Raw genomic sequence first — 25321 nt, forward strand, 5'->3', positions numbered from 1 at the left:
GCCCCAGCTTTCAATCAGCTGCATCCAGGCTCTCTGCTGATGAACATCCCTTGATGGGACAAGTGTGTTTCTAACAAAGCCACATGACGTGGCTGTTCTGAGAGCCCCATGGCCCAGTGGATGATCCATGCTTCTTCCTCCTCAGCGATACGTGTCAGATCTCTAGGGCAGCAGCATTCTCACATCAGCCACATGCCTGAGTAGGGATATATTACCCACTCTGCTTCTTTAGAGAGGGCAGCCAAACCCAAAAGGTACTTCTTAAAGTGCCAAGCTGTATCCACAGCAGGTTTGCTTCTGCCAAAGCTGCAGTAGGCAAAGGATGATGTCTCCAACCACATGTAGCTACTGCTAGAAAGCTGTAAAAGAGCTCTGAAATAATTAATAGCAGAGCAGAAAGTAGGAAAACATGTTCAAACTTGTATATCTATTCCCTGGGCATTATTAGATCTCTTGTTAAAGCACAATTAAAGTAATAGATAAGGACATGAAATGAAACAGATGTCGCTCCTGTTGGGAGTGGAGAGAAGCCACATGGAGACATCTCTGCTGTCTCCTTTTCTTAAGCCTCTTAGCTCCACTGCTCTTGTCCTACACCCAAAACAGCTGTGAGGACTTTTACTAAAGTACTTGTAGCAGTCTTTTGGGTCCAAGGTGCCTCTGGGCTTGGGAGCATGGCAATGTTTGTAAAATGATGTGCTGTAGCACCTGAAAACTTCCCATTCCCTGTTCTTGCTGTTCACCCTTCCTGCCTTGGCAGTTTGGAGGGATCCTGGCAGGGCAGGGAGCTCTGTGGCCAGTGATGCTGGGACAGCAGCCACATGAAGCCAAGCCTGGGACCATGGCAGCAAAGCCTCAGCTTTTTTTGCCACTCCCTTTTTCCTGTTCCTAGCTGTACTAGAGGGGCAATGGAGCACAGAGACCCCCTGAAGTGCTATTGCCATCTCACATCAGCTCTTCCCCTGCCCTGGGGAGTGGGACACGGTGCAGTTTATTGCTTATGGACAGAGTAAGAGGTTTGCTCCGGGCTTGTAGAATTGGCAAGCCATCCTCAAGGCAGACCTTCCCTCCTGCCTCCCTGAGCTTATAGCAGTGCATTCTCTCTTCAGATCAACATGGATTTATGCCAGCTGACAGTTCAGCTCAGTAGGGTTTCTAGGTTTCTAGGTTGTAGCTGGAATCTCCCCCAGAGGATTCAAGTCATCTCAACAACTCACATCACTCTGGACACGGTCACTGCAGCCAGTGCCTGCCAGCCCTCCCCAAAACCACAATAATTCAGCAGCCTGCCTTGGTCTCACTGGGGAGCAGAGGAGCTGCTGCAAAGCCGTGGCCAGCCTGGCCTCTATTTCCCATTGCAACAGGAAGGAAACCTCATTGCAGAGTCAGAGCCAGACACATCCCTGCTTGGGAAGAGCAGAAAGTGTTAATTGCTCTCCAACAATGAATCACACCTGATCTGGGCTTGTCCTGTGCTCCCCTGAACTCCATGCTTTCTCCCTGCTGTGCCTCTAATTTCAGTGCTAGCTGAGAACAGGAATAAAGCTCCTTTAATAACTGTGTATTGCGGAAATGTCAATGTTCCAGCACATTTACGACCTTATTTCAAATGGCAACCACACCAAAGATGTCATATTGGCATGCAGCAGAGCCTGAGTAGGGGCTGAGGAGGCTGCTGGGCTCCTTCAAGCACTGGCAGTCCTACCTGGAGGGCTTGGCCAAGGGCTGGTGGAGGCCAGGATCTGGCTGCCACAGGAAGAGGAGTGAGCATGCTGAAGGTGTGATGGGTGAATGTCTGCTGGCCCACACGAGCAGCAGGCAGGTGAGCTGATCTGGATAGGAAAAACTCAGGGTAGGAGATAAGCTGCTAAATCAATTATTTTTTTCTGCCCTTTCTTATTGTGTTATCTGAGCATCTGATGAATCTCATTGTGCCAATCCAGCATGAAGGCTGTCTGGCACGCTGGGAATGGCAGTGTAGAAACCTGCTGACACTGCCCCGGAAACATGGGCTGTCTCTCCGGAGCTGTGAATCAATGCCAAGAGCTGATGCCCCGACTCCTGCTGTGATCCTGCAGGATCACTATGTGGGGACATGCTGGGACATAGCCGCAGCAGGAGATCCTCTTCTCCATGCTGCTCATGTCTCCCAGTGGTGCTAGCACCAACACATCGCTACCCACTGGATGCCTTGAGTCCCGTGCCATGCCGCTGCTGCCATGCCAGCACCCTCTCCATGCCGCACTTCCCGCTGCGCCCCAGCTCCGGGCTGGCTGCTGGGGTTTGGGACAATGTGAGTGCCCTGGGGAGGAGGCTGAGCAGGGGTCATGCCGAGCAGGAGAGACCAGCTGAATGGAGGATGAGTGTCTGGCGGCCACAGGGAGGCTGTGGCTGTGGAGGAGGATGCCTGTGAACCCTCTTTTCGCGGTGCCCAGCTATGCTCACAGAGTCCCATTGCGGGGGGTGAGTGTGTGCGTGCAGCCCTCGCACCCCTCTGCAGACAGTTCCGCCACTCACAACATGGCGGCCGGAGTACGACCGCAGGCTACCTCCGCTCTGTGCCACACTCAAGATGGCAACTCCCTGTGCGCAGACCCGCCCCTCCTGGTTTTGCCCTAAGCGACATCGCGCTGAATCAATGGCAAGCCGAAAGCCGCGTCGGCCGCCCAATAGACGAGTGTCGAGGGCGGGTCCGGGCGCGGGGTGCCCCTGGGCTCCCGTCCCGGGCCGCAGTCGGGCCGGGGAGGCGGGAGCGGGGGGTGGGGGGGATGGCGAGGAGGCTCCGCGCCGCCATGGCCCTGCTGCTGCTCCAGGCCCTGCCCGAGGGGCTGCCCGCCGGCGCGGAGCCCGCCCAGGTATGGGGGGGCCGCTCGGGGGGCTCTGGGGTCGCGCCGTGCCGTGCCGGGGGCTGCGTCCCTGGGAAAGGAGGCGGCTGTGAGTGCGGGGGGCTGCGCCGGCCCTTGGGGCAGAGGGTCCGGCGGGGCTGTCAGGGTGTGCATGAGGTGCCACGGGGAAGAGGCTTTTGGGGGCCCGCCTAAGGTTTGGGGAGCCCTGTGACTTGAGTAAAGCTGGAGGAGATGGAGTGCCTTGGGTCTGGCGGTTCATGTGTACCGTGGGGATGGAGAGGTGGTATAGGAATCCAGGCACGGGTGGCAGTGCCGCTTGCAGGGGCTTTGTGCGGCAGAGTGGCTGCAGGACGAAGGAGAAAGGTGTTTGACTGGACACCAAGGGAAAGGTGGCTGTAGTGAGGGCAGGAGGCTGGAGCTGGCAGGTGCACAGGGGCCTGCGGGTGGAGGTGCAGGTGGCTTTTGGGGGTGATGACTGGGAGCAAGGCGACCTGTGACGGGACAGGTCTGAAGAAGGTTTGGAGCGAGCTGAAGGATGGCATTGGGGCAGCTGGCCAGAAGACGTGGGTCAGCGGGAAAGTGGGACAGGTGAGCTGGTCTTCCGGTGGCAGGAACAGTGGAGAAGGAGGTTCGGTGCAAACCTGTGGGCAGCGGGAAGGAAGAGGGAGCGTGTTTCAGCTGGGATGAGGGAAACCAGGCCTTGTCTTTAAAGGCTCTGACCACCTGGTTACTACTTTTGTCATGGTTGGAAGGGGTTTTAATGAAGTTGTCTCTCTGTTTTTCATCTCTTTACTCTGTTTCCTGTCTATGCTGCAATATGTACTGTTCACATCTCCAGTGGTGGTCTTGAGTCCAGCAGTGTAGACACCTGTAACTTCTCCCACCTTGATGTGGGACTCCACTCAGCAAGGATTGCACTCGGCTGAGTAACCTGTGCACAACCTGGATCTTAGGATTCATGGAGTCAGTGTGTCTTTTTCATCCCATGGAGAGCATGGATGGAATATGATGACTTCTGGTTTGATATGGTGTATTCTGTATAAATCACAAATTGCAGTTAGTATTTGTTGAAGGTCAGAGATAATGAGATGCAGATCTGTGACTGTAGGTCACAGGTGCCATGAAGTGCATTGTGCATAATGTCGCAGGGATGCAGATGGATGTGTCTTTCTGGAAGGCGTCCACTAAAATACTTCCCAATACTTCCACAGAAGGAGGAGGTGAGGAGTTTGTTTATGATTACAGATTATGAGTTCTTTTGAATTCTGTTCTTCTTTTCAGGGTGTTGAGAGTACCAGATCTACTTTAAAAGCTGTGTAATTACAGTTGGTAGAGCCATCCCAAATCCCTTTCAGACACACTGAGGCTAAAGCTTGGCGGTTGCTGCCCTAGGGAGCCAGATGCAGGATTGTGTTGAACTGTGTGCTTTTCACATTGTCTCAACTGCCTTTAATAGATGGAAGTCCTGGTGCTTGCTCCATTTCACCCTCAGGCTGAGGTATATAAACTAGACGTAAACAAGCACATCTCAGAACCATTTTGCTCTCTTGGTTGTTGTGGTACCCAGCTGTGAGCAGTGGTCAGGTGGTAGGATTATCTGTATGGTAGCTGTGAGTCTCTACAACCCTATACATGCTAATAAAAATGTCATACCCACTCTGAAGACTATGTAAGATGCTCCCTGCCTCAGTTTATACATTAGTCAAACAAATAGGAAGTAGGAAAGGAAGAAAGAAAGGAGGAGGGCATGGAAGCAATTGTACATCTGGATTGCATGTGGAATAGTGGCATTTGTGACTTGTGGATATACTCTCTAGTCAGTGCACCAGAAATAATCCTAAAATAATATGTCTTGAGTGGTACAATACATGAAGTGGGGGAGAACAGCTTTGGCTGCCTACGTTTTCTTTAAGAGCACTTGGATAGGGATGCATCTTTTACTCATTTCCTTTCCATAGTTTGTCTATATAAAACTTGCACAGCTTTTTTTAGATCTTAAATGTATACTCTGTCTATCAAAAGGCTGGTATTATCTCACTGCACACTAGAGATTGACAGCTGCCCACTCAAAAACCAGAGTGGTAATGTAGGATCTTGAGAAATTAGCATGTAACAAAACTTCATCTGGTTTGGTGTTGCCTTAGAGCCTGATTCATCAGAGCCAGTGAGTTCATAGAGAAGACCTGCAGTGGGGCAATGCTGGACTTGGAGGATCTCTGCACCAAAGGTTCCTGTGTTTCTCTCTGAAACCCTGACAGCATTTGTCTCTTGTCCTCTCCAGAGCGCTCTTGCCCTTGCTGCCTCTGATGACTGCTGCCTACTTCCATATACCTTGCAGACATTTGCTATGTCCAGAATGCTTCTGCTGTCAGGGGAGCTTCTTGCTCAGGGTCTGTGCCCCCTTGCCTGGAAAAACTGTACCACAGACCCAGTAGTCTAAGGCTGGGCTGCAAGAAATGTGTCCTTTAAGTAATTCAGGAGGTGGAGCTGTACTGCCTAGCACTGAACAAACATTCAGGAGAACACACTGTCCTCTGCAGGAGTGTCTGATTTTTCAGGTTAAAATAAGTCCAGGCTGCCCAGGATCATCAAAGGCCTTTCTTTTAACTAAGGTGGATCGTGGGGAAAATGATGAGCTATTATATTATCTTTTATCCCAAGTCCAAGTTTATCTGTCTCCATGATTATTCATTGCAGTTTCACTTGTAATCAGAACACAAAACTTTGTTAATTAAAGTGAAAGCATTTATTAGTAGATTACAGGCAGAAGTATTCCAATTATGTTGTAATAAAATCAGGATAAGCATCACAAGAAGAAGAAATCTAGCTCTGTTCAGTAGCAGCTGTAAAAATAGAGTCTTAGCAGCACACCTTAGCTATGTGCTCCTTCTCGGTTTGAGGCAGAAGGAAATAAGAAATTAATATATTTCAAAATAAACTGGATAAAATTTGTAATGAAAAACTTCAAACATTAATAATTTTTCTATCAGTTTGTCTCTACAGGGCAGAGTAAAGGTTATTTGACCGTCTCAACTATCTGTCTGCTTCCCATGCCTGCAGCTTAATTATCACATAGTTTTGTCAACTGTCATTTTATTTAAAAACAAGAGATTTAAGTGAGTATTAACTATGTGACAAGTCTGTGGAATCCATCTTTCTCTAATAAGGTGGTTTTGAGCCAAAATCGGGCAGAAGCATGTTCTTCTTGAAGACCGATTTCATCCCAAATTAAAGAGTTTGCTTGAAGTACTGTGACTTGAGGCATGATTCATCGTATGTGACAAAGAGGACAGATCCTTGCTTTAAGGAATAACTCAGCGTGACTGTCACTGTGGCTAACACCCCTGTTACACAGAGTTTCTGTCCAAGGCTGTGACCACAGCTCTGATTGCACCACCATGGAGCTACCACACTTTATCCAAGGCTTTGGCTGGATTCACGCCCTTTCAGAGCATCACTTCAGATAGTCTGTGAACTGAACAGCAAAGTTTCAATTCTCATGTAACAGACTCCTCGTCTGTAAGTTCAAAACAACGGTTTTGATTAAGGTAAAGGTCATTAGTTACAATTTCATTTCTGTGTCTCCTGAAATGCATCAGGTTCCTTAAGGAGGAGAGCTGCTTGTGTAACCATGGGATGTATTTTGTCTGCCATATCTTTGTCTGTGACTCTTGGTTTTTTGGCTTGCTAATATCCACAATTTTGGCAGGAGGCAGCAGAGATCAAAGTATGTGGTGTACTTGTTCAGAACAAGAACCTCTAAATAACTGCAGGCTGGGTTAAGGGCTGCTCTTTCTGTGATGATTATACCACTGTGAACTCCAGTGTCTCATCTGTATAGCACACTTTCTTGCTGATTGAATTTTGTTTGTGAGTTGCACTCATAATTACACAAAACACTGTAAGACTTTCAACTTGCATCTTGCTGCTAGGCAGCAGATGGAAAGCCTGGTCTGAAAGTGTCCAGTGAACCCTGGGGAGGAGAGTGGCAGATTTCTTCATGAAGTCAAGGCATCTCTCTGACTGGGACTGGTCACTGCCTTTCTGAGAACTTCCCTGCCACCCTGCAAATATTAGTTAACAAAAATATAGCACCTCTTTAAGAATGAACTTCATCAACTGTTGTATAGTTATTGATGTGCCAGAAGGGAACTTGGAAGGTTTAATCTGCCAGAGTTGTTCTGGTATGGTTGGGGATTTTTGCATCCTCCCAGCCTGTTGGGCCAGGTCAGCCACATCTGACCAGTGGGAGCATCCAGTACTGAGTGTCCCTGAGCAGTGGCTCTGCTGTGTGAGGTGCTGTTCTGCAGCAGGGATCCTGCCCAAAGTGGTGATCTGCCATTGGCCTAGTTAGGGAGGCAGAGGATGAATGCACTCAGTGTTTGGCCATATTTCAACAGAAGTTATTCAGACATGGCTAAAACACCCACTGAACCCTCGCTTTGATTACCAGAGGTGTTGCTCCTCTAAGCATCTTCAACAGCTGCTTTTCTGCTGACAAAAATGGAAACTGCTCTTTTATATGGCTCTGTCAGCCTGTATTAACTTGGTGTTATGTTGACGTTCACCTTCGTCTTTCTGTGTTATTAGAAAGGCACTAATGTTGGTAATAGTTTGTGTTTCTTTATGATCTTCCATATGGCCATCCTCTGAGCTAATGGGCAATATATATTTAGTAAATGCAAACTGCCCACCGTTCCTTTTTGCCTTTGTTTTTCCCTTTACGTCGCATTGGGAGGATTGGCAGGATTGAACAGACTTTTGCTTGTGGCAAAAAGCTATCATTGGGCTAATGATCCTGTGGCCTACTTTTCCAGGCAGTGCTGTTGATGTGCCCTGTGGTTGTGGCTGTGCCTATGCAAAGGTCTCCTTGTCAGGCATGTCCAGTTTCAGTAATGCTGAGCTGCACATGGCCTTTTGTTCTGTCTCTTTACATGTGTTTGGCACCAGATTTGGGGATATTCCTCTGATCTGAGCTGCCCTTCTTTACAGGGTAAGAATTTGCCCTTTCTGGTTAGCTGCACAGGACTCCTCTGAGTTTGTTAATGCATGTAACCGGTGACTTTATGGCTCTTACGCAGTCCTGTCTTGCATTTGTTTCAGGGGGTTCATGAATCCAAGGCAAGCAGGTAAGCTGTGCTGCTGTTTTTGCATTGTGTGGGAAAGTCCTTTCCAGCATGTCAGAGATCTTAAAATCTGTCTCTAAGGCAGAGCTGGTGACAGTCCTGGAAGGGCCATTAGTCATGGCAAGGCAGAGATGCTCATTGCACATTACAGGACAACCTAATTATGCCAGGTTTTGGTCTGTGCTTCTGAGTCAGAAGGAGAAGAGCTCACAGTGAGGGATAGTATTCTTGTATGAGTTCATTGAGAGATGCTGACTGGGAAGTTGGATCCCTCATTCCCCAGCTGTCTTGTGTGATTAAAAAGCCCACAGCTAAGAAGAGACATTTTGAGATACCAACACCTGGGTGCTGTGGCAATGGAGCTCTGACAGGTCACTGTGTGGCTGGGCCTGTGAAGAGTGCACATAACAAACGTGCCTGAAATAACAGCTGGCTGGAGAGGACAGGGTTGCCAAGCAGGAACTGCATGCCCCTACCTTGATTGTTAAAAGAAGTGTGTTGGCATGGCAGTCACAAATGAAGCTTTTTCCATGATTTCAGCAGCAGACACTGTTTGACTGCAAAGGAAGGCTCAAGGTGTTGCAGAGAACTGCTGTTTATCTCCTTGGACAAGGAAAAGCTTGATTCTTCTCTAATGATGTGATTATCAGTGGGATCACCACCTCCAATATTATTTTTAGATGATAGCTGTTGTCTGTGCAACTGCAACAGAGCAGTTTGCATGCAGGGGTTTGCTAGGTGCAAAGTGAGGTAGGTAATGGTGGCAGACTGATGCAGCTGGACAAACCATTTAGTGCCAGTGTGGCCAATGCTCCCTGACATGCTGTGCCCTAAATAACACCTGCAGATAGAAGGCAGAGACTGTATTTAGTGTGGAGGCAGCTTGTGGTGCTGTTTATTTGCAAGCCTTCTCTGCTGAGCCAGTATCCATCCAGCTTGGATAGCCCAAAGTTGGTCTAAACTGGCCAGAGAAAAAAAGGATGTGAGAACTGGGTTGTGTAGGAGATTCAGATGCAGTTTTCTGACAGTTCCTTCTTTACAAGCACTTTTATACTGACATATTGTAAACAAAATCCAAACACTGACAGTGCACAGGAAGCTTATGAGGAAGTGACTGAGAGGAGACCCTCAGTGCAGATCCCAAGGGGACAGAGCTTTGGCCAGCAGCATTTTAAGTGGCATCTTGCTGACAATGGGTTGCAGAGCTGTAGGTGGGTATCCAAGCAGCTACCAGGGCTGCTAAGCTGCAGGGTGCCAGATTTAGGGAGTAAGAGACAACAGGGACCTTAGGAAAGATCTGCTATCAATAAAGAGGATTTCCCCTTCTTTCCTCTGAATTCTTTCCCATTACTATGAGGTGGAAGCTTGTTACTTCTAGTCGTGATGTGTTTTTCTTTCATCTCTAGTTTTGGTGTGTGCAAGGCAGTAAAAAATCATTCAGAGGCAACTCAAGTGGAGGTCCATGGGGTTTGGTTTTTGTGTTTGGGTTTGGGGTTTTTTGTGTTTGGGTTTTTTTTGTTTGTTTGTTTTGTTGCTTGTGGGGATTTATTTTTGAGATCTGGGAGGGAACATGGGAAAAGCTGAAACTAACCCTCTCTTGGCTCTGCTTCAGGCTGAGGGAGCTTGTCAAGATACTGACATTTGCTAAGTGTCCTGGAGAGGGAGAGAGAGTGACTTGAGCAGGAAAATGGATTTTGTTAATGAAAGAAGATAGTTCACAGAAGAAGGTGAGCTTTGTGTAATTATCAGTGTCCATCTCCCCATCCATTTTGAAGCTACTGACCAACTTGAATGACATTTGATAGGAAGATACTTCAAAGATGCATAAAATGTCAACAGAATTCTGGAAGACAGATAGGCATAGAGACACCTTAAAAACCAAACAAACAGGAAATCACTGAGTAAGAAGCACCGGGAAGTTTGTGAGTTGGATTGACTGACTTGATACATGCCCTACCTGTTACCAGAGCTTCCCTTGGAGCTCACAGTTTGTGAGCATGCAAAGTCAGCCTTGTGGAAAACACTTATGGGAGGTCAGCTCTAGTGGTTACAAAGCTACTTTTATTTTTCATTTTGTCTCCCGCTGGCTGAAGAACAAACTGAAGGTGAAAAGGTTGAAAAGCTGTAGACACAGCTATGAAGAGTGTGTTTTGCCAGGAATCTCACCAGCCATCCTGAGCTTTCCCTGTGTAAAAGGTGTCAAGTGTTCCTTTGGAAGCAGGGAAGACACTTGACCATTAGTGACTCACCTGCAGACAGTGCAAAGGCTTTTTAGTGAGCAGAACTGATTCACTCTTTTCTCTTGTGTCCAGCATGCAGATATGACCAGCAGGTCAGGTACTGTTGTCCACAAGAGATCTTTTTTTTTAACTTATTGTGGAATCAGAGCTCATAATCAAGACAGTCTCAGATAATGCGTCCAGTCAAACAATGATGTAATTGTGGCAGCCACACCAGAGGCCTGATACAGGAAGAGTGCAGAATATGCAGAAGTCCTCTCCCTTGCTAAGTTCTGTATTCCTCACTCTTTATTATAAGCTTTGTATTTGTTTACAATGTCTCAGAAGTTGCTTGTTTTTTAAAAAACCTCTTTCTCTGTTTGGGATCCTCTTTAAATCCCAGATGGTGGATGACTGCCAACAGGAACCCATGGGAACTGCATGTCTTCTGTCTCCAGCAGAAGATCAGTCTATCCTGTTGCATAAATTATCCTGTGTGACAGCCATCCCACTGGTGATGGGCAGAAAATCTGTCCCACAGAGTTAGCAGTTGGTAAAAGCACCTTTTAGAGCTGAGCTAAACAAGAATTGAGAGTGACTGGTGTGAAATGAAAGGGTTAAATGGGGACTGAGATCATAATTAGCCAGGAGGTAAGGGAAGAGCTGGAGGAGGTGGTGGGCATAGTACAGGGGTGTTGTAAACACTGAACAAAACCTTTGAAGAAGGCAGTCTTCAAGGCCACAACACTGGGCTGACTTCATCACATCCTGTGTATCAATTGTAACTGTAAAATTACCAAACTTGCCTCTCTTCTTGGGGGAAGGAAAGAAATTTCTTCAGATACGGTCTGAAAGACCTTTACTCTGCTTGGAATGCATGTAACTACCTGAATGCATGTGAAAGTCATGACTCATGTCTGTGTCTCCTGTGTGATGAATTCCTCCTTTTTTTAGTGGTTGCCTCATTTGTTGTTAGCAGACTGCTTTTCAAACAGTGAATGCCGAAGAGGAGGAGGAGGGTTATACCTTTGTAGTGTTGTCTTCAAATTACCTTGTCATTTTGACTTCTGTCTTCTTAGAAGATGCAAACTTCACAAACAGCTTGCATTTGACTCTCCAGCCTCCTGTGATCTGCAGCTTAGATAAAACAGGCTTGCAGACATCTGTCATTGCTGATTGTCTCCATTTACTGACACTTAGCACTTGGACTCCAACAGAGTTTATCTTAAATCGCTGTGTCAAAAATAAGAGCTCTTATTTTCCTCTACTTTTTTCCTAGCTGTATTGTTTTCTTCTTGTCTCATTGTTTTGCTCCTTTTTCCTACTCATCTCACTAGGAATTTTTGCATCTCACATACTTGGTTATTAATATCACTCTCATGTTTGTGGCTCATTGTTTTTACTGAGGTTCTTACTTTTCTGCTTGTTCTATCTCTACTTTCCAGAGTCTGGGATCATTCTAAACCAGTGGTTAGGCTGTCAAAACAAGAGTTGGGAGATTTTTCTCCTCAGACCTATTTTGTGCTCTTAGGCCCATCATTTGACTGCAAAGGCGAAGGATCATCCTGCCAAAGATTAATTCAGGAGGTCTGAAGCAACCATTTTCTTTTCTAAAACATGCAGTCTGCTTTCTCTAGATGGACAAGCAGTCCTCCTTTATTTTCAGCATGATATATGTATTTTGAGAAGCTTTGTGCCAGGAAGGCTTTAGTTTAAGGGCCAGACAAATCTGTTGTTGCCTTGTTTCACCTTTGCTGGCATATAACTTCAGGCTGGTATGAAATGTAAGGGCTTGCTGTATTCCTGGTGTGGATGAGGCTCAGACTAGTCTTCTTTTTTCACAGCTTTTAACAGAGCAGATAAACTTTGGGGAGCACAAAGTGTGACAGTGATGGTTTCTTGTCTGTGTTAAGTTATCTAGCAGTATATAACCAAAACTCTTCTTGCAACCAAAGGATTAAATACATTCAGTGTGTCCTAATAAAACAGGACTGAATCTGTGTATGCAAGGCAGTGAACAGTTTGGCTTTGGCTGGAAAAGGTAGAGGTCTTCAGGGAAGAAAGGCAGCACAAGATAAGATGTTTACAGTGACCTGACTGGGTGGTGTGGGCCCCTTGCATCTTGATCTTTTGGAACCAAACAAATGGAGGGTGTATTTGTCTCTACACAACTGTGTACCTTGCATGAGTGTAATTTGAGGTTGGCTGAGTCCTGCTGTAGATGTGGCCTTTATCATTACACAGAAAAAAATTAATTTTACCATTCTGGAAACCTTAAGTTCTAGTGGCACTTCGCAAGCTGGGACAGACTCTGAAATGAATGACCCTGGATTTTGTTTGTTTGTATTCTTGTGCTGAGAGCTTTTATTGTCAGGGGCTCTTCTCTTGCACAGGCACTGCCTGCCAACAGCCCTTCTGAGGCACTTTCCTTCAGGACAGGGTGCAAGGTAAAACTTGTTTAGGATTTTAACTAGTGTCTCTAATTAAAGAAATAATCTTTAAACATACTTTTTTTATCTGGTTCAACCTAATAACCTGTTCATTTATGTGTCTTGCACTGCTGCTGTGTTGGTCAGCTTTTTCCCTATCCTGGGAGCAAGCATCTTGCATATGCTTCAGTCATGAGGGCTTTCGAGGGTGAAATGTCTTGCTAGTTTACTTAGCCCAAAAGATTAATGCAAAGGTAAACAGTGGAGAAAAAGTAGATTTTTTGGGGGTTTAACTGTTGTTGGTTGTTTTGGTTATTTTTAGGGTGAATTTATAAATATTATTAAAAATATTTTTAAAAAGCCCCAATGTACTCCTTTTGATGCACAAGTAGTTCTGCAAGAACTCTTCAGTTGTGATCCTGGCTTACCACATGGTATTAAGAAAGTAATTTCATATTTCTCATCTACAGTGGGGACATTAAAATGGCAAATGTACTATGAACTGTATTTTTTGTATCAATATACCAGGGGACTATGTGGTACTGGCTGTATAAATACTGTATAATTTTCCTCTTCAGCTGGATGTTTGGATGAAAGTCTTCAGGTCTAAATTATTAATTGTTAACTAAGAAACTCTTGTTTTCCTTCTGCAAGGTTTTGGTCCAAAGGTTTTTAATGCCCTCAAGTAGTATGGTCAAACTTTACCTAATTGTTGAGATACAGTTTTATTGTTCTTGGCTTCTTCTGTACTTGAGTGGAGACTGTTCTTCTATTTATCTGGAAAGCATTACTGTAAACAATCAACATGTGAAGACACATGAGGATTGAGCTTTACTGCCCCTCACAAATTGCATGTGCTCTGTTTACTGCATGGAAAACAATTAGTTCAAGTGAAAGCTTTTCCTCCATTGCAGCTGAGTTAATTGGTTCTGTAGAAAAGTCAAAACATGGAATTTCTTGTATCTAATTTCCCCTTGGAGACAGCAGCACATGGAGGTTTGGAAGCAAAGCAGCAGGTTCAGCGAGCAGAGCAGTGGGAGAAGCTCGAGCTGGCTGAAATGCAAATGCAGAATCTGAAAAGTGAGTGCACAACACAAACTGGCAGTGCAAACTGTTTTTACAGCTGCATTTTGGCTTCTGGATGCTTAGCACAGGGTAGTCTCTTTTCTATGCTTTTGAACTACATACCAGAATCTTTAGATGGCCATGAACCACAGAGCCTGCCATGCAGACCTTGGGAGTGAGGGAGGGGGAGCCTGGAGCAGGTTGCCAGCAGATCCTGATCAGTGTGGGATGGTCTTGGGCTGGGCAGGCAGAGGAACGACTTCCAATTGCCCATGAGATGTCCTGCGTCATCAGGAAAGCTTGCCTTGCTTTCTTTGGCACCAGGAATTTGCCTGCCCAGCTGCTGGGAAGGCTCAGACATCTGTGTTAAGTTCTTTACAGGATGAGATACCCAACCTTTCTGCAAAGAGTAAAAATCATCTGATGTGTCTAAGGAGGACTGACATCCTTGATTTCCAAACAAGCGTGTGTCTTGCACTCTTGCTATTTTACATTTCACCTTTCATTTGTTGATGAAATGAACATTCTAGTTTAACTTGCTAGTTCTTTAGTGCTAACCTGTCTTCTCCCCAAGTGTGTGGGCTTTCCATGGAGCAGAAATCTTTCAGATAATCCTTGTCCTTCGTCAAAGAGGGAGTAGGCTATTTCTGTGTGGGTGGTGGGTGTTCGTTCTTGCATTTGTTGCTCTCATTAATGTGAGAGCTTGTTCAGTTTGTGTCAATAACACCTTTGATCCTCTTATGTAAAGGGAACACTGGGTGTCCTGCAGAAAAGACCTCTTTAAAATGCCTTGCAATGTTACACTTCTACATGATGGTTAATGAAAGTTCAGAAATCTATACTGGGCTGGAGACCAAGTACAGTTCTCTATATTGTATTCTGCAGCACACACGATTTATTCTCAGCTGATTGACCTCATGTGGACTTGTGCTTGTGTAAGTAGCAGCTAAAATCAGTGGTCTGAGCAGTAATCTGCAAGTTGCAGACAGTAGGTTATTTAGTGAGAATGCTCCACAAGTCTCTTGCTGCAACATTTTCATTCAAAAAGGTCACTTCCATGAGTTCGTGCACAGCTGAATTTAATGTTCTTTCTCAGCAAGGCAGGCCACACTGGAGAGTGCATAATTATAATAAATACAACTTTGTTCTCAGCTGAAAAATCCATCTGAAATAATTTTTTCCAGCCCTTCCAAGAAATGCTTTTAGTAAGATAAATAAAAGCAATTCTTGCCGATTTCACATTCATTCATCAGGAATGTTGGTGGGTGTAGGGTGCCTCCACTTAAGTCACTCATCACAGTGCCTTCTGGGCTCAGTCATATTCAATAGCTGGCTAAGGACAGCACTTGCAAATTTGGTTTCTCGTAAACCAATTAAACCCAAGTTCATTATTTCTTACTTAGTTTGAATCCTGGCTATTATTTTGAGTAAAATTTTTCTTAGCAACAAGTACAGAGAGTTCAGTTACACTCTTAACTCAGGCAAACTTTTAACAATGCTTTGATAGGTACATCTGGTTTTTGGGCTATCCATGTATTTATACAAAGCTTTTGTGACTTACTTTCTGGTTGGCACTTCTGTGTAGTCAAAGAAGATTTGTTTTCTTCTGTGTTCTGTTTCGCAACAGTGGAAATACTGAAAAAGTCTCAGCCTAAATATGGAAGGAAGACTAGGAGTTGTTCTTTTCCTCCAAAACTTCTAAGCAAGTGCTTCAAAAAAATCCCCTCTTTGCTTTCGTCTTTCAAGAGATTGAGCAGAGTGAAATGTCCTATCTTCTCTTTCTTTTATTTTTTTGTCTGGGTATAGCAAAGAGGCTCTGCTAGTTGATTGGGATACTGCTACTGGTGGAAGCTGGATTTTCACATAGTTCTCCTGGGTTCATGTGCAGGTCTAGTTACCTTTGAGGTTTCAGAGGTGCTCTGCAGGGTGGTCCTTAAATGTCTTTTTGCTTTCCCTGCAGAGACTCTAGATAAGCAGTTTCCAAACTCCTCCACTTAAAGCTACCACAACTTTTGGTTTAGCAACTACATCATTCCCATTGTTCCTACTATTGTACAGTTGGTTGCTGCTGCAAGGTCAGTCTTCTGCAGGACTCTGCTGTTATCTATGAAACTACAAGGGAGAAAAGACTCACATGCCATTGTCAGTTGTAAATGAAAGGTAACATGGTCATTCTGCTTTTGCCCTGAATTTGGACAGCCGTGTGCTATACTACTTGGCATGAAGGACTAGCTGCATGTAAGCTGTTGTACCTGGGATCTGCCTTGTCCTGTTCTTTTTTCACTTTGGAGAGAGGGAGGCATGGAGGCCTTTCTAAAGGAAAGAAGAACCTCGTATCTAGGAAAGAAGAGACTGTTGACTGCAAAGGGAGAAAGCAGAGGGAGGTGATTGAAATCTGAGTGCTCTGACTTCATTAAATGCAAGTGATAGTCCTGGAGCTGAGGATGTGGGGTGGAAACTGAAATTTACTTTCATTCACCTTCTGTGTGCTAAATTAGATAGTCATCTCTCAATGACTTGCTATCTCTTCAAGCTCCAGTGGGTTTCCATTGACACCAGAGAATGATCAGAAGGGAACACTTGCTGGACTGGACTTGTGCCTTATGGTCACATTCATTTAATACTACTGATAGGGACCAGATTTGATCAGCACTTAGATCATGATGGTATGCCTTTTTTTCTCAAGGTATTATTTTCTCTCCTTGCTTGTCTGCTTTATTCCACTGCCTTCCTTTTCCTGATGCAAGTCTTTGTGTTCTCCATTTTATCTTTTGAAGCCATCAGGACTTGAATACTTGGTACTTGCTAATGAAGCTTGTTTGGCAGTGAGAAGCCATGGGAAGCTCAGTTAAACTAATTGTTGTTTTAGGATCTCTCCAGGCACCCTGACCCTATGCACAGACATGGTTTATTTTAGAAAGATTGTCTTAAGTTAGAAAATCAGCTCTTGTTCAAAAATGAAAACACATTGATCAAAACCTGAATTTCATGTGGGTTGCATAAACATGTAATTTGGGTTAGATCTGGGCATTGGAAAATATGTGACACTGCTGTCCAGGAAGTTCCAGTGCAAGAAACGTGGGGAACTTCAGGAAGTCACATTAACTGTCTCCTTAGGGAAGTGTCTCAGAAATCCTGACCTCTGCATTTCTGCCATGTGTGTGACGCTAGTGGAGATGATCACTTGAGCAGTTGCAACGTTCTTGTATATATGAGTTTGAATGACATTATGAACTGTGGAAAGAATAATGCTGTGCTTCCCAAATTGCCCCCCAGAGACTCTCCCTCTGCCCCTGAACATGAGCAATTGTCAAAGCACTGTCTACTTCCATCAGTGCCATGTTTTCTATGGTCATATCACAGGAACCTTTTTATAGGGGTCCATGCACTTGAATTTCTAGGGGTGATGGCTGTGGTGCTCTCTGACACCTCTGTTCTTTGCTAAGCCTCCATCCAGTGTGTAAGATTTTGGGCTGACACAGATATCTTGTTTTTATTCCCATCCACTAAAGGTTTCCTGTGCAAGATGTTAGTTTTAGTCTCTTTTTTATCAGCCCTGACAAAAGTTGTTATTTAAATGTTGCTCAATATTTTCAGTATGAATTTGGGATGACTGCTAATTCCTTCTTGTTTTGTTTTAGAATTTCTAATCCCATTTTCTATGACTAAGTTCAGTTGCGTGATTTCCTCAGCAAGGATTAGGGTTTACTGCTATAGGTACGTCATCCTGCCTTTGAAGCTGCTTGCTCATGCTTTCTTTGGCAAGCTCTGGTAGGGAACAACAGAGATGGTATCTTTTTGAAGCTGTAAAAGGGTTAATCGGAAGCATGTTTATGAAATCAGGTTGCTCACCTTTACAAGCTTTTACTGTGATCTTTTTGAATGCTTTTGGAAGATTTATTACCTGCCTTTGTAATTTATATTACATTTTTCTTTCCTTTCTTGAAGCTATTTTGATGCTATGTGTGGTATTGTAAAAATTACCTATGATAAGTACCTTTCCTTGGCAAGTCCTTAATTGCACACCTCTTGGATGCCAACTGGAGAACGTGACTGTCTTCATGTGGATGGCCTAACAGTTTTGGCTGGTATTTTGGGAATGGCTGAAGGAGTGTAGAGCAGCTGAAGCACATCTGTAGTTCCAAACCAAACCCAGGCAAAGGATTTTCATCCCCCAGCAGGCAGATTGCTATTTGTACAGATGCTTCTTCTCAAGAGCCATTTTGTAGGATTGGTCACACTTGTGGCTGAGTTTGCATAAGTGATAGGGGCTGATGGCTGTTTGTGGGAGTATTATTTTTCATCAGGGAGATTAAAGATATTGCTATTGATTAGGAAATGGCTTTGGAGATTCTCCAGTGAAATGGAACACCTACACATATGCAGTACTTTTTGAAAAATGTTAAACAGCATCTACCCTCTGCTGGAAATTGTTAATTATGCTTTTGACTCTATTTGCCTTGCTGGCACATGTACCATTGTGAAATATTTACAGCCAAATAAAATATCAGAGAATGATTCTCTTCAAGAGGAAGCTGATAGCTACCTTCAGCTGATGCCTCTTTGAAACCAGGTGAGAAGCATGTGCTTGCCTCATTGGGACCTGCACTTACCTGCGCTGCCATAGCACCGGATATTGCTGCAAGGCTCCTGGATTGCAAAGAGCCTGGATAGTTCTGGTAGGGTAGATGTTACGATGCCAGGCTCTGCAGATGTACATGATGCAGTTGAACAGAATGCAAAAACCTTAGTTTCTAGTAAGTTGTCTCAAAGTGGATCTTTCAGTGCATTTTCATACAAAAAGTGTCTTCATTTTTAGTAAATTTTTAAAGCCATGACAGAGAGTATTGGAACTTGCTGTATTTACCCCTGTCTAGTAGTGAATGTGGAGCTTTGCAAGTGCTGGGTTTTGGTACAAATTCATGTGTTGTGTACTTGTAATACCAGGATCTTCTAGAAACCCATAGGAATCAACTGACTGTTATTTGTATTTTCTTGATTGTTGAAACTGCACAAAAGTAGACTCTTCTGAAGATTTCGTTTTTTCCCAAGGAAGTATCATCTCCTGGGATTTAAGTATTTGCTGATGCAGATCTCTGTGATCAGTAGTTAAAGAACTACTGAGTGTCACATCATTAGGTCATCAGTTCAGATCTACTCCAAAGTGGTAATGGGCATTTTTGTACCCGTAATGCCTTTCATCAGGATTTATGTTTACTTGCTTAAACTAAAATTGGAGCATCTGCTATTCAAAATTATGGTTCAAGTGGAAAATAAACACTAGAAGCAGTTCTTTCTATAGCAGAAAATCCTGTTTGACTTGTGTATATGCTTGTCAGCACACATGGAACTTTAAAAGGAATAAAGGTTGCAGAGAAATGGATGCATTTAGTCAAGTCTGGTACGTTTGGTATGCTTTTCTATGACTTTTAAATTCCAAGAGCTTTTGAAAAAATATAGGAGGATACAATCTTTGAAGGCAAAGAGATTTTGAAATTAAAAATGCAATGGGGAGAGTATTTTAAATGGCAACTGAAACACTTTTGGACAAAGTATTTCTGAAATTCTTCCAGGCAGCTGCTCTTCTAAAGAATGATGGTTGGTTGGCTTTTTTTTCCTTTCTTTCTTTCTAGTTTGTTGCTTCTAGCATTCATGTCAGAATCCTTCTACAAAGCTGCACTGCTAAATCTGATCTCTAAATTCAGGTTTCTGGTCAAGAAGTGTGGACTTGAGTGTAGAGTAACATCTGGTACTTGTGATGACACATTGGACTGTACCTTTCCCAGGCTGCAGAGAGCTTCAAGGGTTCTGTTCACCCACACAGTCCTTTGCAGCTTCACGGTTCCTCTTAGTCAAGTTGTTATTCTGAAGTTGGAAAATCCTTGCAGTCTCCTTGAGATGTGTTGGGATATGGAAAGCCATACTAATCCCTTCCGTCAGGGGCTGATCTCTTGCGTGCTGGGATCTGCCTGAACCACCTTTCTTCCAACCTTTTCCTGAATGTTTCCTGAGCGCCCTCTGGCTTGTTTCAGGGACCAGCTTGGCAACGTTATCAGGAATCAATAGCTGGAGTCCTTCAGGAAAGAAGTTGAAGACGCTGAAGTATGAATTCTGGTGTCCTGGTTGTTAGAATCTGTTAGCAGAGATGTCAAGATGTGAAGAAGAGAGATGTGAAAGCCGGTACAAGTGTTCTTTTCTTCGTGCTCCTGAGGAGAAATCAGGATTTGAGCTGGCTTCTCCACCCCAAAGGCTGTTGCATAGCTTCCCATGCATCTCATGCTATGGGAGATCACTGGTAACCTTTGTCAGTATTTTGAGGTATGAAAAGTGGGTTGTGAGGTGTGGCAACAGAAAAATTAGATATTTAATGGCATGGAAAAAAAATTGCCCATAGAACTTGAGTCATCACTGTGGCACTTTGTTATAAGGGTTCCAGTCCTGTGAGTCTGAAATATGTTTTCATGCATGGTTACTCTGTAAAGAGTCTTCAGACATGTGAAGGTCTGAGTTCTTGGCACTTTTTTGGAGAAATTATGAGACCATTCATTTTCAATCCTGATGCCACTTATTGCCACCATATTGCTGGTTATCTCAGAGACTGTTTGCAATGTATTTATGGTTTCTTGCTTAGAATATTCAGTTACAATCAAGTCCATCAGAAGCATTAAGTACATAATTCTGTGTCTCTTTTGGTGCTGATTTTATAAAGGCAGTATTGAAGTTCTGCGTTAGCAAAGGAATAGCAACGACTAAACTATTTCTGCCAGTATTTTAAATCTCTGATTACTTTTTGGCTAGTAACTGATACCAGGCAGAAATGATGTATGGCTAGGAAACTTTCTAAATTATCATCCCTCTTGTTGCTGGAGACCAAAAGAGGAAAGTTACTGAAGTGGAAAGAAAACTGTTTTTTTTAAGCTGAGTCATGAGAAGATTGGCAAGTTCCAAGGGAAAATTTAAATCTGGTGTTTACTTACTATAGTTAACAATGAAATCCTCCTTTACCGAAAATTACTAGAGTGAGTTATGATTTCAGTCTCCTTGATACTGCGGAAGAATAAAAGAAAATACAGTTGTCTTGGTTTTCAAATTTATCATTAATACAGGTATTTGGTATAGGACAAAGGTAAATAAAAGGAAAATGCTTCTTTTTACTGACAGTTCTCCAAAGATTGACCCTAAAAATATGGTCATCACCAACAATTACTAGTTTTCATAAACAGTATGATTTTTGTATTTGTTTTCTCTTGTTACGTGCAAATAACTAAATCAAATAATGTCCTTTTCTGAAACCTGTGAACCTTTAAGAGTTCTGGTTGTTTTCAGTACATATACAAATATTAATACACTGAACTAATATGAAAAATATCAAATGAAAAATGAAATGTGTAAAATATTTTGTGTGATGTGAAGTAATACGTGTTCTCTCTAAACGTTCATGACTTACTCTGTTTCTTATATAGTAAATTCTGTTCTTATTCTGCTAGTAGAAAAGGAAGAAATAGAAAACAGTGACTTTGCCAGATATGAAGCCCAGTACAGTTTGAGAATGCATGACTAGTTATTTGGAACCCCAGTTATGTTTTGTATAGAGGCCATAATTTGTCTTGCACAAGAAAGCTGGCTAATGTAAAAAAAAAAAAAAAAAAAATCTATATTTTTAAAAATAGATTAAATAGATTGCAGAAGAACATATTTCTCAATGGGTAGGAGTGTAGGCATTGAGTTCAGCTGAGCAAGACTGCAGGGAATAAAGACAGAACCTCTTTCCCCTCACTTTTCAGGCTATAAGTAGGACCAGAGAACACCTTTCATAAGGGTGGAGCAGGCTTTTCTGTCCCCTTTGTGTGTGCAGTTTCTTTGTGTAAGTCTTGGTGCCAGGTTTTTGTGACACATACTGGGGCCCATGTGGAGTGAAGCTGCAGGTTGTCACCAGCCCACAGCCACAGCTCTTGCATTCCTGGTGACAGAAGAGTGTTTGGATATTAGTGGGATTTGCTGTAGGTCAAATTGAACATGAGACTTTCAAGGTGTCCCTGTGCAGATGTTTGTCATGCTGCCAGATGTGGTTTACTGAACTGTTGCATGTAATGAACAACCTTTTGTGATTGCATTGATCAAGATAGTACCTCAGGCATGTTCCTCATCCAAGGGGAAAAGTGAGGTCAGTGAGAATGAATGTTGTGCTGCAGCTTAGACTGGTAAAAAGATACTTTGGTGTCCTGGGAAGAATAAGTCTCAGACTTCTGCTAATTTGGGGCATAATGCTGAATTTGGGGCATTCAGTCTAACATGGTATCTTAATGTTCTGTGGCAGGTGACTTTCCTGCATTCCTTGTTGGGCTGCCTAACTTGTTTGAGTGATAACCAGCTCTGTATTTATCGTCCACTTTTTCCTCTGGCTGGCAGTCCTTTGTGTTGTCCTGGTACATGTGCTTCAGCCTTGCCTGCCATCTCCTTTTGGCTCAGAATTAGCTGCTGTGTTGTTCCTTGTAGATGTGGTCATGGGTCCCACCCTTCAGAAAACTGGAAGCCTGGTTTTACGTCACCTCCACAAGCTTTTTGGATGTGATGCATAGCATGGAGAGCCATTTGGATGTTGGTCTTTCAGATATTTGGATCTTGTGGTGGGAATGAAGGCAACCAGGAACATAACAGGCAGGAAAATGCTTCCTTCTGGCAGAAGGCAGCTACCTTCTGCCAGTAGCCCTAGAGGAATAAAACTGAGATGTTCTCTTAACTCCTCCACCTTTCAGGTTAGATCTGTTTGTTGTTTCAATGAGTGAAGCGTCTTGCGTCTCAGAACTTGTGCAGAAGTGGGAAGGCTACACGTAGGGTTCTCAAAAACTCAGAGAAGTTGATGTTGCCATGCTCATATTCTATACTGAAACAATGACACTCCTGGTAAATTGATGGCAAAACATAACGGGTTTTTTTTGTCTTGTTCTTCTCCACTCTTTAACTCTCCTTATGAAGTTTTTCTCTGATCAAAGGATATTAACAAAATCATTATCTTCGTGGTTTTACAAATTTGGCTTAAAAATTCTCTACTTCAAACTTGGCAAACATTGTCTTAGTATGCAAACAGTGGGGATGGGATAGGGGAAATCACTTGGCTTTTGAAAAGCTACATATGGGAAAGTCACATGGAGATTTCAGTGGTTTATTTATAATTCTACAAAGGCCTCTTCTTATTTGAAAACCAGGAGAGACCAAACAGTAGCTTCTGGAAAGCAAACAGCTAGATTCTTCATGAGTATTTTTGACACAAATATTGACTTCACAGATTGTCACTCTTTTCTTCTTAAATACTTGCTTTTAGCCTTCAAGATGTATACCTGGTAAAGTAACATTGTGAAGAAAACTAACTCCTGCAGCATCTGGCTTTTTAAATTCTAATTGTGAAGCCATAAGAGATGCTTTGTTTTCATTTAGCAAATGCATACTGAGTTTCCAGGAAGGTAACTTGATTGCAATAAGCATACCCAGTGAGAACCGTATGCATTTCATGTTTGTCTTTTATTGAAGGATTAGATTATTTATTTCAAAATCTCTTTTTCAGAAGAACACTAGTTTTAAGATTACCATTAAGTAATATTTAAGTAAAAATCCTTTGCATTTTCAGATTTGGCTGTATATGTTAACAGACATTTCCAAACACAAATCCTTGGAAGAATTTTACTAGTTAATAATGCAGCCATGAGTTTTATATCAGCTTGATTCTGGGCAGTGTTTTGCTGATACCAGTATAAGATAACTGTATTATGTGAAACTGCTTGAACAGAGCTAAAGGAGCAATAAAAGTGATCTGCCCAAGAGATTTTAGCATTCTCCCTCTGCTTAGATAGCTGAACATGACTAAGTCTTTGCAGAATGACATCTAAGGTTACACTTGGAGTCATTAGGTTATAAACAGTCCATGAAATGTTTTGCATGCTTCATGTTAATATTCCTCTGAAGATCAAGATTCCCTGGGGAGAAATGAGAATACGCACTGAAAACATTCTCAGTCTTGAGATTTATCCACAACTTCCTAGATCCCTAAAGATCAACTGTCTTGTGGAGACATTATTGCAGAACAAATTTTGATGCTGCTCTGAGTGTTTATATATGGGGGGAATTTACTGGGTAGCACCCTTTCATGTTTGTGCTGCCTGGCTGAGTTGTAAATGACATTTGAAAATCTTTCTGACTCTCATGTGGTAGATTTATATGAACCTTCATGTTCAAGAATGTTTTTGAGCCTCAGGCTATGATGGGGAAAAAACATGGTAAAATGGTAAAATTCAGACAGAATGTCTGAACGTGTGCTATTGAATAGATAGAGGGTTTCTTTCATTTCTCTTCATTCTTAGTAAGGCTTAGAAATGTTGGGGGTGAGTTCTTGATCTTTCTTGAAGATGCCAGAGTATCTCTGATAGATCTGACCCACCACGTTTTTTTGAGATTTTTTTTTTTGGCCAAGAATAAATCTTGTGTGAAAAATGGTTGTTCCTAGACACAATCTAGGTAAAGCTGGGTCTGTGGGGGAACTGTTGAACTTGGGAGAACGGTCTTATCTTTTGGTGTGGTGTTTGCATTGACTGCCAATACTGAATGCTTGGCATCTGCAGTGGTACAGCAGCAGCCTGTGCTCCTTGCCTGTGTGGTCAGCTGACCTAGGCAACCCTCTCAAATAAAACAAAAGTTCCAGACCACCAACTTGTCCTTCAGAAACTAGTCTTATTTCAGATTCCACTGTTACTTCGTGAAATATTGGGATTTATAGACCTGGCAGGATGGCTCTGGCAGAGCTATCACATTACAGCAAGATCTGGGCTCTCAGTCAAACCCCTGACTTAAGTGGCATTTCTCATACCTAAGGATGCAACTCACAAGGGATGTCCTTGGCATCTATGTGCATTGAAATTTCTTCCAGGTCAGCTAAATGAGAGCGAAGTGTAGAGGACTTGAACAAGAATCTGGTGAGAACTGCTGTAAGCGGCAGACGCTCGCAAGCTAGCTGCAGTTCATGGGCTGTAGGAGCTACTGGTGCATCTTCCTCTTCTTGGGAAGTGTAGGAAGAAGTATTTTCCACGTGTGTGTTGAGTTTTTGGAGGCCTGGCTGTTCCTCAGGGGTAGTTCAGAAGCTGTCTGCAGACAATTTGATAGCATCACTTCATTCTAATGAGGAAGCAGCAGGGTTGCATTTCCTTCAGCCTGCCTTGAATAGGGAAGTAGAGAGGCTCAGCTGTGCAGAGCTACAGGACTGTGGAGCATAAAACAGCTCAGAGACTTTTCTGTAACAGAACAGCTCAAGAATACTCTAATTGCATGTATGAGAATTAATCCTTGTCCAGTGTGCTTTGTCTGACGGCAAAGCTGCTTGATTTGTCTCTGTTATGGATCTGGTTCCCAACCTAAATCCTTCAAGCATCTCTGAAGGTCTCTTTTGGTGCATGGTGGATGCACTGAATGCCACTGGTTCTGATGGCTCTCTTTGGCAGATAAAAGTTCCATTTCCACTAATAGGTTTTTACATTGACAAAAGATGGCTTTAGCTTTTTTGATTTGGCTTTGCTTTGAATTTCTCAAGAATTTGGGGACATTTTTGATGGTCACTTATTTTTCCTCTTGGTGACTTCAAGTCAATGTGA

At 43.3% G+C, this 25321-nt stretch overlaps 1 protein-coding gene across 2 annotated transcripts in view; it reads left to right on the top strand.

Annotated features, from left to right (window-relative positions):
- The first annotated feature begins 2728 nt into the window (after positions 1–2728).
- The window catches only part of WBP1L (WW domain binding protein 1 like), a 58963-nt gene continuing 36370 nt past the window's right edge, over positions 2729–25321 (top strand). For both annotated transcript variants that reach the window (XR_009277831.1, XM_058841102.1), the window contains exon 1: positions 2729–2855. Coding sequence is in view for 1 of the 2 variants with exons in the window: in XM_058841102.1 (XP_058697085.1) it covers positions 2769–2855 (87 nt within the window). In the remaining variant the exon portion in view is untranslated. The remainder of the gene's footprint in view (positions 2856–25321) is intronic.

Source organism: Poecile atricapillus, chromosome 6, assembly GCF_030490865.1.
Source record: "Poecile atricapillus isolate bPoeAtr1 chromosome 6, bPoeAtr1.hap1, whole genome shotgun sequence".
NCBI classification, from domain to species: domain Eukaryota; kingdom Metazoa; phylum Chordata; class Aves; order Passeriformes; family Paridae; genus Poecile; species Poecile atricapillus.